Source organism: Molothrus ater, chromosome Z (assembly GCF_012460135.2).
Source record: "Molothrus ater isolate BHLD 08-10-18 breed brown headed cowbird chromosome Z, BPBGC_Mater_1.1, whole genome shotgun sequence".
Classification (NCBI taxonomy): domain Eukaryota; kingdom Metazoa; phylum Chordata; class Aves; order Passeriformes; family Icteridae; genus Molothrus; species Molothrus ater.
In genome coordinates, this window is record NC_050511.2 from 38,204,649 (window position 1) to 38,220,501 (window position 15,853).

A 15,853-nucleotide genomic window follows, 5' to 3' on the forward strand; every position below is an offset into this window, starting at 1 on the left:
CTTCTACATTCTTCCCGATGCCCCAGGACAACCTTGGCACAAGGGCGCTGCCGGCTGATGCGCAACTTGTCATCCACCAAATCAGCCTCTAGCTGGGGAGGCGAGGCCACTCTGCTGACAACAGACACCTTACACTCTCTTGCCCGCACCGGCGGGGCGGGCCCGGGCGGCGGCACTGGCGGTGGCGGTGGCAGGGCAGGCCCAGGCGGAGGCACTGGCCGTGGCGGTGGCGGTGGCAGGGCAGGCCCAGGCGGCGGCACCGGCCGTGGCGGTGGCGGGGCGGGCCCGGCCCGGGCGGATGAGCTCATCCGCGGGCGCCGCGGCCGCGCCGTAGGGGCGGGGAGGTGAAGCCGGCGCGGCGCCTGGCGCGGGTGGGTGGCGCCAGCGACGGCAGCACCAGCTCGGGCGCCCGGCGGGGCCGGGTAGGGGCTGGCGTGTCCACGTGTGTCCCCGCACACGCCCCGGGAGCCGGCACGCAGGCGGGGCAGTGGCCGCCGCTGTAAGTGTTCCTTCCCTGCCCGTCGCCCCCGTCCCCGTGCTTCCCGCCGGTCCCGCCGCGCTCGGCTGGACGGGCCGGCATCCCTGTCCCGCAGCGCTTCCCGCCGCTCGCCACGCCTCGTGCGAGGGAGGCGCTGCGGGAAGTGACAACATTTTCCGTCCCTGCCTTTCCTCACAAACTAAATGGCTGCGCCCAGAGCATAGGGAGCAGTGGAGGAGGCGGAATGCAAGGCAGAAAGGAGCGTGCGGCCGGCGATCGCTGCTGTCCTTTTTCACGCAGCTTGGCTCTATGGCATTCTTGTGGGCTGCTGGTGTCCTGAAAGAACTTTAAACGTGGATGTGTTCGACCCTTTCAAATCTGTTCCACTCATTGTCCTCTTTACAGTGGAAACACGTAGGTGAAACTCCTGTCTTAATAAATGGTGGCGTGTAATTCATCTGAGGATCTCAGCTTAGTTGTGTCCTTTACTCAGGATAATGGTTAAATTTTAGAGATGTAGTTAAATGGCTGAGATGGCTTGCCAGTGTCAACATTGAAAAGACTTCTGATTCCAGCCTTAAGGATTTAGTTCTTTGACATTGTAGGTGTTATTCATTAACTACAGTTGCATTAATTTGAAAACAGTCATTCTCTTTCAGCGCGGATTTTATTTGGGCAATTCCTATATATGAATATCGTAAGACATGCATGTTCCATGTCCTGAAAGTCAGTCACACAGAACCTTTCCTTGTGTATTTGAATGGAAATAAAATCCAAGGTAGTTCCTCTTTAATGCTGTTCAGCATCTTTATAGGATCACTCGCTTTGGAGGGACCACTGAAATTATCTAGTCCCTGTTCAAGCAGGGTTAGGTATAGCAAATTACCCAGGCCCATGTCCACCTTGAAATAATTTTGTAAAATAAAAAGTAGAAAATTCTGTCCTTACACAAGTGTTGGTCATGGGGTTGTTTTGTTGCATTTTTTTTCTTTCTTTTCTTTCTTTTTTTTTTGGTGGGTTTTTTGATAAATAAAGTAATGGTAAATTTGGGGGCTGAAAATTGTAAAACACATATTTGGTCTCTCTTTAAGTATTTGGTCATTCCTGTAATACAAATAATTGTCAATGGAGTAAGGATGGGTTAAGGATAATATCAGGATCCTCTTCCTAACTCCTTTACCAGTTGTAAGTTATCCTTCTTTTTCAGTCTTGGGTGTTTTTCTTTTGGAATTAGTATTTTGGAAGCAGAAGGGGACTTTTTTTTTTTGTATTTCTCTTATTATTTGAGCTGGAAGATGGAGTTTTCTCTCTTGGCTGCTCTTTTCAGCTCACTGAAATAAATTTCCCTCTCTGTTAACTTGCTGCTATAGTTGGTAAAGAAGGTCTTCCGTTATACTCATTATTCCTATGGTTTTCAGACTTAAAAGGAACGGTACCAATTGTTTTATCAAGGAATATCAGTGATTGAATTAATTTTCACATTAAAGCCTCATTACAAAATGCGCTGGTTTTTTTGTGACGCAGAGTGAGGTCTATAAGCTCTTTTCTGTGGGTTGCTTTATAGTAGTTTAACATGAGCAAATGTTTCTGTTAGTTTGTTTAAGCCTTACTTTCATCTATAGAACCCATTCTTTTCTTAAAAAGGCTTAAGGTCTCTTAGGTATTTGTCTGATGTGTGTGTAGGGAAAAAAGTTTGTAATTACTAAAAATAATGTATACATATTCCTTGGTATCTAAAGAGTAAATACACGTATCCTTGGTATCTAAACAGTAAAATTATTGTTGATGCTGGTGGTCAAAACTGAGTTCTTAGTAAGATCTTAGTGTCTTATATTGCATAGAAAATGTATAAACCTGGATTTGGAAGTAGCTATCTTGAAAGCAGTTTAAATGGCATTAGTTATAAACACCTTCTAATTATCAAAGAGAATGTTTATCCAAAAGGTGCTTTTTTTTTCATTTTAAAGTTTTTTTAAATGTTAAGTACAGAGCATTATAGCCTTAATTCTAACACCTGCTTGTTGAAAGCAATTGAATTAGTTTTTTTGTACAGATGAAGAAAATCATGCTAGGCTGAAGGTGAAGGGAGTCCAAGCATGGCTTTATTTTCCTTGTATAAAAAGGTGGCGTTTAAATGTGTCTGAATATTGGCCAGTGACATGTAGGAAAAGTCTGTGTCACTGAAATTCTTCTACACCTTTTGAAGAATACCATGAGTACATAACACAATCAAGTACTCTGTGCTTCAGAGATCCTTGTTTGTGGATCAGGATATTAGCTTACATTACCAGCTCAGGTGCACCTGCCAGGCTGTGTGCTCGAGTGGCTGTGCATGGAAATAGCTATATCTGCTGATCAGAGCAGATTATTCTGGCAGGATCTTCAAGCAGGCTTAGCATTGTTAGGGTTCTTCTGACCATCCTTAGTTTCCTAGAAAACTAAATTTGTGTAAATTTCTATGGAGTCACTTAAAATGGACTGTTATTTCAGGGAATGAGTTTGTGTGAGGTGTGAAAAACAGAAAAGCTGAGATAGAAATGGGCACCATCTTAGGGGTTGATGCCTGTTACTTGTGTCAGCATTTGTGTGTTACTTTGTGTGACTTTGATTTTGCACAATAAAAAACAGTGGTATGGTTTGCAAGGCATTGACTGGTTTATGTATGCAAATATTTGCAACAACTCCATGCTGGGAGTTTTCCAGGGCTTGCTAGATATCAACTACAGAGCTGTAACTGCTTGGATTGCTTGGAGACTTGATCTTCTATTGTACATCCCTCTTTTCATTCATTTTTGCTTTCTAAGATTTTGGAAATGCATGAAAAACAACAGCTTCAGTTGTGGTCTGAAACAAGACATATTTTGTGCATGCTTCATGTTTGGTGTATGCCTTCATGATAAGATGCAAAACTATCTTAGGCAGCTGTGTTTTGTGCCTGCCTTTCACAGCTGTGTAAGCCATGACAGTGTCACACGTGAGACAGTCCTTCGCTGGCTGGTGTAGCAGGAGTGCAGTGAAATTAGGTGTGTGCTTGGAAAGGGAGTAGATAATTCAGTACATTCTTGATAGTGTGTTTCTAGCTCCTGACACTATATTATGAAGTAATCTCTAATGACCACACATCTTCTGTTTTTCAAGGTGGGTTTGTTTGGGTTTTTTTTTTTTTAAGTTTGTAAGCCTTTCACTTGCTTCCACCTAGTAGTGCCTCTGATGGACATTTCAACAAGTTCAGAAGCTTTTCTAATTTTCTTATCTGGATTATTACTGTTAGAGTGGAGTTAGACTGGAGTGGTTAGCTATTAGCATTTAAAATAACAGCTTCTTGGATTACTGAAATATCAATATCAGTTATCATAATTGATCACTCTAGTTTTTAATGTGCTGTTTACAAGTTTAACTAGACTCCTTTGTATAACAGTTCTCCTCTTTCCCCTTACTGGTTCACTGTTTGAGATGGGTATTCTGTGGAGTTCAGCTGTCCCTGGGGTTTTTTTTCCTCAGCTTTCACTGGACAGAATTATATTTTGAAGTTCTTCCCTATCTCTTTATTTCCTTTTTGCTTTTAACTTTAAAACCTGAGACTATGAGTTACAGTGTATTGCCTCTGAAAAAGAAACTTCCCCCCCTCTCCTCCCCCCAGATATTTTTAGGAAGCTTAATCTTGTCTACTTTGCAACTGTGTTATATGTTGCCTGGAAACTTTTTTTCCTCATATTTGCTTTCAGAGACCTGTGTTTCTAATTCAGGCTGATGCTTTTTGTATTGAGTGGAAAACAATCTTATACACATATAATTCCCCAATGGATCATATCTCTCCTGTTTCCCATTCTTCATGCCTTTTGTGCAATTCTATTATGTGCTGCTGATCAAGATTGACTCTATTAATGTTGGCCACCATCTGCTGTATTGTTTATTGTTTTGTGAACATCTGTCTACTAAAATATTAAAACATAAAACCAAATTATCAGCTTTCCCTGTAATTTTATTACTTGTATTACTTACAAAATGTATTTACGAAGTACATTTAAGAAGAAAGATCCATTGAATTTAAGGTCCATCTTTAAAATTTACTAGTAATTTTTTATATCTCTTAGTGTGAAAGAAGTATGACATTAAACACTGTTTATGAAATGATCACCACGACTCTGTAGCAGCATTACAATTTCTATTTTTTTTTTTCATGCCTGGAGTTCAGCTAGTGAACCTCCTTTTCTAAAGGTGAAATGCATTAATTGCACAGAAATGAAAACCAGATACTCATATTATGGGCATAATATAGCAAAAAATATTACAGACGACAATGAGACAATGTTGAATAAGAGACATATTTAAAAAAAACTATGTCCAAAAATCTATCTTTTCTGTGATGCCAGTACCTTGATATATGTGTAAGATAGTGAACAACTTATCATACCAAATTCAAAGAATATTTCCCAGAACAGCATATTTATGAAGCAGTAGTAAAAGATTTATTGTTTACATACACAAAGCTTGAATATGTGCAGGGAACTTTCAAGGTGTACAGCAAGGGGTTTTCTTCAGAAGGTGAGGTAACGTTTCCTGTATTATATCAACACCATGATTAGAATTTGTTCTCTTAACCTATTAAGGAAAAGTGAAAAGAAATACAGAATGAATGGCAAATGCTAGACTGAATTAGTTGTATGATTGTGCATAGTTTGGGAGTTAATTTTTTTACACTTCATCTCAGTCTATACTTAATTTGTCACAAAAAATGTAGGAAATTATTCTTTGTCAGAAAGAATGCTTTATTTTATTATATTGAGTTGCAAATTTATATAGCATTGCAGCTGCTGTTGATTCTGCCTAGTACTTCAATAGGCTGTATTTTAGTACCAGCAGTAGCAACCATGTTGGAGGAATAATAATACTGTGATTTATTTACAATTTTTGGGAAGACTTGATTGAAGAAAAGACACCATGAAGTTATATTTATTCGAATGCCATTGGAATAAAATGGTAAATAAAATCATTATTTACAGCTTGTTCAGTTAAACCACCCAAATTATCACGTATTTATGAAAAGACATCACAGTCTATACAAAGAAGAGAATGGGGTTTACATATTTGATAGTTGCACAGCTACGTTTTTCCTCCTCACCAATCCCTAGTATCTGTCATTACAACTTCTTTCTTCTGTGAGTGCACATGTACTTTCTCTGTATGTCATCTCAGTGGTGATGTTGGACCAATGAGGGACAGTCAATGTGTAGATGCTAAATTTCAAACAAAGGATCAGTATGTTGTTTTACAACATCGTTGAACCAGCATTACTGATTGAAAGCAAATGTACAGATACCTGGACTTTAAACAAATGTAGCAAAATATATACATATAAATAATTTTGTCCTGTTCAGTTACATGTTCTGAGAATGGTCCTTTAAAAAAATTTGTGAAAAAGTTCGTTACCCTTTAACGGGATATTACATTCTGTTGTAATTTTTATCCTCCTCTTTTGCTGAAGTGCATCCTTCCTTTACCTTTTTTTATTTTTGCTTGCATTTTTTTTCTCTTGGCTTTATTTCAGGTTTGCTTTAATGTGATTCCTGTTTTATTTGTTTCATTGCTCCAGGGGTTGTGTGCATGGTCATTTGGTGCCCCGATCTTTTGCTTTTTCCTTGGTAATAAAAGGCTGTCTATTTAAGTGTCCACTGTCTATTTCAGTGTCCAAATAAACAGTTCATTCCTGTATTTTCTTGAATAAAACTGGTAGTTTCCCAAGGTGGTTGAGGTCCAATATTTGATAATCCAACCAGAGCCTGAAGGAAAAGTAGATACCCATCTTGTCTGGGACACAAGCATTTATCCATGTATTTGAATGGATAAAATTAGCAGTGCTGTTCATGACAATGACAGAGAATGCTGCTTCCTGGGAGTATATTTTGGTATTCTTAGACTTAAAATTGTATATTTCTGTTCTTTATTGTCTCATTCCCTTTTCATTTAGTGTTTCATTCCACTAACAAAAAAATAAAAAAAAGAGCAGCTCTACAGAATACAAAACCAATCAATTTTTGCAGTTTAAAAAAATTAGCTCAGTGTAATGTCTTTCAATGCATGGAGGATAGTTGTATCTGCAAGACAGCTTAGATTTTTTTGCTTGTCTTTTCTCCATGCCGCTCTAGGGGGAGGCTGCCTGCATCTGCTGTAGACACCCAGTCAGGACCTGGGGTATAACAGGTAATCTTCCCTAATTGCCTTTTCCCAAGGCTGGCCTCTCCTCCCTGCAATTGTGCACATAGGATAGTACTCACATTTTATAAAAGGTGTCAGTATTATATTACAAATATTTACAAATTAAAAATGTGCTTGTGCAAAACAAGAGTTTGAATGTTAGTTAAGTGTTGAGGTTTTCCCCACCAAGTCACTTTATTTCTTTACTCTATCACCAATAATTACTTGACCTGCTAGCCATCATGAGGTTTTGGTAGTCAGAAAAAAATCCAGGTAACATCAGGTTCAGTCCACAGCATTACACAGACATCATAGATGCATTGTTCATGTTTTTGAACATGAATTTACCGAGGTATTTCAGTGAAAGAACCTTCTGATGTGAGCTTGTTGCCCAAGTATGTTTGCAGAATTACTGAAAGTTTGTTAAAAGTTCAAAGGAAGATTTTTCTCAGCTTGCTGTCAAAGAGAGCCCTGAAAGAGCTCTTTATGACAGCTAGAAAGCCACTGAGGTAGGGAGATACATGCTATGTTTTTGTGCCTTGTGTGAAACTAGTTTAGGGAACTATATGGACATCTTGCCCTGAGTTTCTTGCCCTGAGCCTTTCACGTAATGATAGTAGCTTGATAGCATGCCCTGGATTCCTACAGAAAAGATACAGCAAGTCTTTGGGGAGTGATTTTCCCTCTGTGCTGACTTGGAGAACTATATAAAAATTTGCTTTGTATAGTTGAAGTCTGTGATGAGGTGTAAAACTGTGAAATGGATTGTGCATGTCACAATGGAGTATCTGTTCTCTTAAGGCACTTAGAAGCAGGCCTGGCTGCCTATCACGGTGAGTGTCACTGAAATGCCAGGGAGAGAACTGTCTGTATTTCATCCTCTGATACCTATTCCTTATCTAGAAAGCAAACAGAAAGGACTTAAGTGGGCTAAAAGTGCATGACTTAGGCAAAACAGAGAATGCATGTCAGTTAACTTTGTGATGAACTTCTGCCTATTGTTGCAACAAATGTTGGTAAATTTTAGTATTTTTGTACCTAAATAAATAGGTATTTACTTATTTTCCAGTGAAAAGACTTTTTGTTTTCTGTAAGGCACTATTCTGAGTTGTTGTTGTGAGTTTCCAGCTACAAAAATGTAATTATATAACTCAGGTATTTAAGATTTTAAAAATCTTCACGAGCAATCTCAAAGGAATACTTGGAATGCACTCCTTGTAAATTGGCTCATTTTCTCGTAAGAGCTAATATAAGAGTGGTTGTAATGTGGAAAGTATATTAATCTGTGGACAAGCATTGTATATAGGAATTTATTACTCTAAACATTTAAGACCTATGAGGTGATTTAGACTTACTCTTGTTATTTAAAATCACAGCAGAAATATATCACTATCTTTTGATATTTTTGGTTGTTTCTATCAGTTTATAAAAGCTGTCTAGAAATACTTTCATTTGAGTTCTTCTCTGAAAGAACAACTGAAATGAAAGTATTTGAGTTCTTATCTGAATTTGAGTTCTTATCTGAAAACTACAGCCATTGGTCCATGACAGCAAATCCTGAAGCAAGCAGATGCCATTCTGGCCTGATGCCATTGTGTGGAGATACAATCACCCTTTAGCTGTACTATTGTAATAAAGGCAGCTGGACTTTAAATAGATTTAGAATCAGTGCATTTCAGAAATGGCTGTGAGATGATTTTCTTTTTTTTTTTTCTTTTTAGAGTGCAAGAAGTGGATAAACTACAATTTCAATATTGTAATCTTATTCAAAATTATTTTTAGCACCGGGAGACTGAATATTCTCCTTCTGGAGTCATCATATGTCAGAATTGTTCAAGGTTTTGTAAAACTTTTGCCCAATAGGTGAACATGGAGACACAGCTAGACCCCATGAAAGATGATTTGCCTTTAATGGCAAACACTAGTTACATGCTTTTAAAGCACTATGTATTGGACTTGGATGTGGATTTTAAAAGTAAAGTTATTGAAGGCAGCATAGTTTTGTTCTTTGAGACTGGGAGCCAGTACAGGAAAACCATCAGTACTGGCAAAGAATGCTGCCAGTCACAGTTTGATGAAACCTGTAAAATGAGGGCATCTGAACCCTGCCACATTCCTATGATAAATGTTAGTACCTATTCATCTAAAACGGAATGTAATGATTTTGCTGTCAGTGGTAAGGAAGAGGAAGCTACTTCTGAGGAAAATAGTAACCATAGCAACAATGAACAGGCTTCTGGGATTTCTAGTTCAAAGGACTGCTGTGACATAGAGGATCATGGAAACAAGGATTTTCTGCTGGTATTGGACTGCTGTGATTTATCTGTGCTAAAGGTTGAAGAGGTAGATGTTGCTGCTGTGTCAGGCATTGAAAAATTTACAAGGTCTGCCGAGCTAGCTGGTGTTTCAAAGGAGCTGGAAAATCTCAGGAATTGGATTGTACATGAACTTGTGACTTTACCTGCAGATCGCTGGAAGGAACAGCTATACTATTTTACTCACTGTAGCCAGGCACCTGGCTGTGGGGATCTTCTGTTTAGTACTGGCACCTGGAGCTTGGAGATAAGGAAATCAGGAATTCAGTCTCCAGCGGACTTTCCTCATGCAATAAGAATATGGTACAAAACCAAGCCAGAGGGAAGATCTGTTACATGGACTACAGACCAGAGTGGCAGGTATGTAACTGTTTGCTGAAAGCTTTGTATGCAATAAATTTAAATAGGTGCAAGAATGGAGAATCATATAATTGCTGAGCAACTGTGAAGATGATGAATACACTGTTCCACAGTTTTCATTTCATCCTTGATTTGAATTCTTTTGCCGTCCTGTAGAAGAATAGACAATTCTCTGCTCGTGAAACCCTAATGGACTTGAAGATCACAGGCCTGTCTTAGTGATTGTGTTTGGTCTTTCTGGGTGGGAGTAAATAACTTGTGTGTACTTCAATAATTGTGTGCAGGGAATGGGGAATTATCATTTGGGGAAAGAAAAGGTATGAGTGACAGGTTACTTTGTGCTCTTTGTCCTTCCTGGCTTACACAGCATAAAGTTCAATATACATAACATTTAATATAATTACTTCACAATTAGTCCTTTATCAATAATGTAATCAGCTTAGAAATACAGTCTTTTCGTGTTTAGTCTCTCATAATCAGCTTTCAAAATCTTCTTCATCTATAATGTTAAGAAACATTGATGACCAGAAATGAACTGCAAACTGAAAGAAGAATTGACAATTATATCTAGCGTTAGTGAAAAGGACATGGTATTGTACTGGAATCTTCAATATAAGCCTTTTATAGAAGGGAAACTACAATCCACTCTTGACTTCTGAAACTGTAATTGTTTTATTGGAATGTGGAAAGGTGGATTTTAATGGCTGTTATTTCTTTCTGATGTCTAAAAAGCCGGAACAAAGTTGGAAGATAAGGAACAAATGTGATCTAATTGAATACTTGCTTTCCTTTCCCAGTCAAAAGAAAAATGGTTATCTTTTATTTCAGTTATATTCATATAAATTAAGTCTTTTCACTAGTATCTGTGTTGATGAGGAAAATGAGGCCTTTTGATTGTATTTGTTGTGGTTAGGGAATTCTGCTACTAATCTGTAACCACCAACAAGTCCAGAAATGCCTCAGTCGTGTTCATTATTTATTTCCCTTCCTTTCCTCACTCCCTGAGGAGTTGTTTTTAGTATGAGTTTAGGAAATTTAACTTGAAATAGTACCCTTATATCTGAAAATTCTGAATTTTGACTGCATGTGAGGGTAGAGCAATTGCCCATGACCACATGTCTATGTCCACCTGCCCGACTAACTAATGTTGGCAGGACTCAGCTGGTATAGGATTCCTACTCTCTGTGGTTTGAGCATTTGAATGTTTCTTTTAAGCATCTAAATCATGAACAGTTTTGACTCTTTATAAGTCTTTCACTGCAAAGCATTATTTTTACTTTAGTGATATTTCATGGCAGTTGTACACTAATGAATAGAATTTTATGGATCAGTAATGGAGGAGAAAAAGCAGGCTTGACATGAATCCAGAAGTTTGATGGTAGAAAATAGTATAAATTGATTTATTATCAGGCCTACATTAATCCAAAACTAATGCCTGTCAGAAAATAAGTTTTCATAGCATAATCATTACAATCTTTCTTGGTATCTTTTTAAAATCAAATTTTATATGTGATGAGCCCATAAAGATAGTGGTAAATCTCATATTGCCATATGAGGATTCTTCAAATTGTTCCAAATTATGTATCTGGTGCTTTTTATTTCAGATGTCAAATCCTTTGCCAAAAGAGATTATACTGTGATTCCAACCCTGAAGAAAAGTAAATAACAAAGTGCACATATTGTGTAACCACTTCCAACGTTTCCTGTAATTTAATACTAGTACAATGTTTTGAAATTTAGCCTATGCACAATTTTATCAAGAGCTCCATTTTATTTGTTTTAAAGAATGATGTATTATAATACACAAACAACACCAGCTGAAACAAAGCTTTGTGGGATGAGCTTAGGCAAGATCAGATATGTGTGTACAAACATGTTATCACAGCAGGACACATTTCTGTTTTTAGTAGAGGAACTGAACATGCAGAATTTCAGTATTTCCCTGTCCAAGCTTTTGTGACCAAACAAAAAAGCAATGACAGAGCTGACTTGTGCAAATGGAAAGAGGAAAGGAGGTAAAGTATAAAGGACAGTATAAAGGACATACGTATCACCAGGACACCTACCAAAATACACTTGATGAAAGGGACACTTTTGACCTCTCTAAACTTGCATGCTAGTTCCTTACATCACTGGTGTGATGACACAGGTGTGTATGTACAGCTGGGTCATAAGGCAAATTAGGGAGCTAATCTATTTGAAATTTAGTACAGCAGGGAAGAGAATAGAAGGGAATAAGATGTGTTTGAAAAATACTACTGAGGTTAGTTTGGAAGGTAAAGTTATTTACTACAAATTATAAAATGTGTCATGAAAATGGATGTTTGGTTTTTCAGTGGTGTGAGTTAGCATTGTTCTGTGCTATTGGAAGCTGGAAATGCAGGAAGAAAAGTATTTGGTTTTCTTCATAGGCAAGGTTTGATATAATAAGATAGTCCATAACCCTGGTAGGTCACAGACCAAACTCTAAGAGGCTCTCCTCAACTGTGGAGAATCTCTACTGTTACTTTGTTTAATTTTGTTCCTAGTAATGCTAATATGGGAATATAAATATTTGACAAATTAATGAAGTATTTTGAAGTTTGTTGGATTATTCATATGATATGCAATGAATTCTATAGACTGACAAATGATATTAATAGACTGAAAATTAAAACAAACAAACAAAATAAACCACAAAAGGACAAACAAACAAAAACCCAAAAAACCAAATCAAAACCAAACAAAAAAAGTAGGCAAACCCTGAGTACAAAATAAATGGACTTGATATTCCTGAAATGTGGAAGGAAACAAAGCAATATTTGTGAAAAATATAAATTCTATCCTCTGGATTAGTTGTCCTAACTAAAAGGAAGACAATGAGGAATATGAGTATTATTGACTGGTGTTTTTTTCAACAGTAAAATGTAAACAAGAATACCTGCTCTGGTGGAATCTGATGACAGTCACTGGAACTTTGCAGATATGTAAATTGATAAGGCAGAGTAAAAATTTCTTGTGATTTAGATGCCAGAAAGTCCTGCTGCTCTGACAATGGAATTGAGAGTAAGGAACAGCTGTAAACAGCAGTGCTTTTATAGGGATTGGCCTTGTAGTTGGAGGCTGCCCCCTCACATCCTTAAATGGAGATAGCCTTTGCAGAAATAGGGAATGTAATTTTTCAAATATAGGAAAGGGATAGAGTTTCTGAGGTGGGCTTTTCCCTTCATAAAGCCTCAGACATTAGGCAAAGCAGTTTGACATGGGTGAGCCTTAGAATATGTTTCAAATGTTTGATGGCAGGCATCTCAAGGTCTGCAGATTTCTGCTCAAAGAACAGATTAGCCACTGAACATTCATTATTAGTTTGAAGATCATGTTAATACATTATTATAGTATAGTGGGTAGGCTTATATGGGAGACATAGAGCTGGTTTGAACTGATTTTGTTGAGTTGTAAAGATATGTGGACTACTGATGAGTTACAATTGCATGAATCAAATTTTCATCAGCGAGATTACTGAAACAACAGACAGTCTCTAGTCTTGTCTTGGGGCAAACCCAAACATTACCACAACTACTACTTGATTTCTCCAGTAGCCTGGATGGCTGTTCACTTGGGAAAATTTACCCATTTTTCTCATGGTCTTCCTTTTAGTTCGGACAACTGATTCAGAGGAGATAATTTAAATTTTTTACAAATATTTGTTTCTTGCCTTCTACATTTCCAGGAATATCAAATCCATTTATTTTGTACTCAGGGTTTGCCTATTTTTTTGGTTGTTTATTTTTATTTTTTTGTTTACATGTCATAAAGTTGTCCAGAGGAGTGACTACAGATGTCACTCCTGTGTTTTATGAATCTTTTGTGGGTGTTTGTTCTTCCAGTGTGACAAATAACTAGATAAATATTCTGAGTTCTCTGCTTATCTGTATTTTGCTGCATGAAATTTCCTTACTCTTGAAACCTATCTTGGCAAAGATTATGGTTGGCATAAATATTACATAAGTAGATGATTTGAGTATTACAAAACCATTAAAAGTTAAAGACTGGGGTGGAAGGAATAGGTAGTAGAAAGAGGAAAGGAACTGTGAAGTTTCTTGCTAGGAGCAGTAGAGATAAATGATTAAAAAAGGGCAAGTACAGGTATCAATTGACAAGAGCAGTCTAAACCTAATTATTGGTCTTTGCTATTCTATCATGTGCTTAGATTAGCTGGTTTTTTTTTCAGGATCAAATGAAGAAATTGATTGATACCAGGATAAGAATTATATTTCTGGTCCTCTTATGTGCTGAAATTGTGCTGCCTGACCCCAAACAAAGACAGTTGTCAGCTGCAGTGGATATCCTAAAATAACATTGCACAATTACCAATTCTATAAAAAGAAATTACCACTGTAAAAGAAGTATAACAAATATCTAATTAAAGGCTTACATAATTGCTTTTCTGATAGTTTCCTTTAATATTTAGAACCTGTCTATTTCATTACTATTTTTTAGCAGACTGACATAATTGGGTATATTTAGGAAAATAGCAAAGTTAATAAATATACCTGGTCAAAAATAGTATTAAAATGGGTGAGGAGTGGAAAGAAGTCCTACTTCTGAAGAACAGATTACGTATGTGACCAGTCTTTCTCCACTTACCTAACTCACTTTCTACTTGGGCTTCTATGGTAGAGACTTGTGTGTGTATATTTTAGAATTAAAATGTCTTGTGGCAAAAAAAAGCTACTGGACTAGGAGGCTTAGAACTAAGCCTGTAGGAGCAGCTTGAGTGCTAGCACTAAGCATATCTGTTCACTGAGTTTCATTTTCTCCATCTGCAAAATGGTATTGACATCTGTAAAATACCTTATGGTCTGCAGGTAAAGGTGCTCTCTGAGAGCAGGTGACATAAATGTTCTTGGTAGCATCTATTATCTGTGATGTTTATATGTATTTGACACAGCATTATAACATTTAGTTTATCACTGTTCTGCCAGCCAGTTTTCTCTGTCATTGTGGCATTTCCCTGTACAGAATATGAAGATCCCCTACACTGCTCCTAAGAGGGGATTGTACCAATGGCACCTGGGAAAACTGTGCATGGCAAATCATTAGGAAAATGTGTGTAGCAGTAGTCACTAATCCCACCTTTCCTTTTTCCTTTCCATGCCTTCTCAGCACGAATGTGTTTTAGGGTAAATAATCCAGTAGCTCTTGACTAACATTACTAGGGGGAAGCAGGTCTTCCTAGAAGGTGAAAAAACAGGTTCTTCTTTTTTCCTGTGAACTCACTGTCATGCAGTCTTTATTTTTATGGGAGAAAAGCCAATTATTCTATGTATATCAGATAGGTTACAGATACAGTTTTAGGAGTTTAATTCTAGCTAAGTAAATTAAAAATCCGTGCAGATTAGTGGTCTATTACATTTAGCTGTACATTATGTTTTACTGTTTAAGAAATAACCACTTGGCTTTCTCTCCACTGCAGTTACCTGAACTTCACTTGATGTCTAGGTCCTACTCTGTTCACTCTGGTACAGGATGGGGGAAGTTAGACCATTTTCTTTTCCTACTTGTGTGCATTAACAATGAGGCCTAATTAAACTGCAGCTTTTGTCTCTCATTTACTGGAGGATCAACTGGCCTGCATTAGTTAAGCCACACTAATTTAGTGTGCCAAGACAGCTCTGGATCCAATAGCAGAGATAGCAATGACAAGAGGGCAAAAATATCTTTGGAGTATATTTAATCTGTGACTCAGTATTTCCAAGTTCTTCCTCTCTGTATAGTTTGAAGCTGGCTTTGGAGAAGGAATAATTTGAAAGGAAAAGCAGTTTGGAGGGGAGTAAATAAAATCTTAAGCTTTTAGCCATTGCAAAATCAGTTTTGCTCTAACAATTTATCTCCTACTTTCTGAAGTGCTTTGATAATTTTTCAACTCAAATAATGAAAGATACTGATCAGAATATTTTTAGCTTCAAGAGTTCACAAAATAATGTATTTTGCTCCCATAATATTTAGCTTTAAATATCGTAGGTTTTAAAAAGTTCAGTGTAGTGAAATGATGATTTCAGGACTTTCTTTCTTTTACTGGAGAAACCTATTGATTGTGGATTTTTTATATAATTTATAATTTAAAAAATAGCCTTTTTTCTTAAGATAAGTGGCGTTGTTATGCACATAATAAGAATTTCGATAATACTGCAAAACAGAATAAAATAAGTAAACCAAGAATCATTAAGTCCATCCACCAGCAATAGCAAGTTAGAAGGAGCTAATGAAAAGCCTTGTTACCTTCCCAGCTGCAGCTAAATGGTTGATAAGAAATTTACTGTCATGAAATATTGCAGCTGAAATTGGAAAGGGGGTAGTAGACTGAGAGGTTCGGCTGGGGAGAGGTTTAGAGTAACTACAAAAAGAGCAGTACTACAAGGAAGATTTCTATGTAAGCAGCAAGAAGAAGGCTGAAGCTAACAGGGTAGAAATTAATTCTTTTTATATGCCCTGTGGCTGGAATTCCCAAAGACAAGTGAGCTAG

General features: G+C 37.5%; 1 protein-coding gene across 4 annotated transcripts in view; it reads left to right on the plus strand.

The window, feature by feature from the left end:
* Positions 1-464: 464 nt before the first annotated feature.
* The window catches only part of AOPEP (aminopeptidase O (putative)), a 185,159-nt gene continuing 169,770 nt past the window's right edge, over positions 465-15,853 (plus strand). For 2 of the 4 annotated variants that reach the window (XM_036403070.2, XM_036403073.2), the window contains exons 1-2: positions 755-892; positions 8,395-9,348. In XM_036403070.2, coding sequence (XP_036258963.1) covers positions 8,543-9,348 — 806 coding nt within the window. In that variant the 5' untranslated portion in view covers positions 755-892; positions 8,395-8,542. Of the gene's footprint in view, positions 500-754; positions 893-6,643; positions 6,680-8,394; positions 9,349-15,853 lie in introns of those variants that run through there. The other 2 variants (XM_036403072.2, XM_036403071.2) reach the window with 2 other exon arrangements.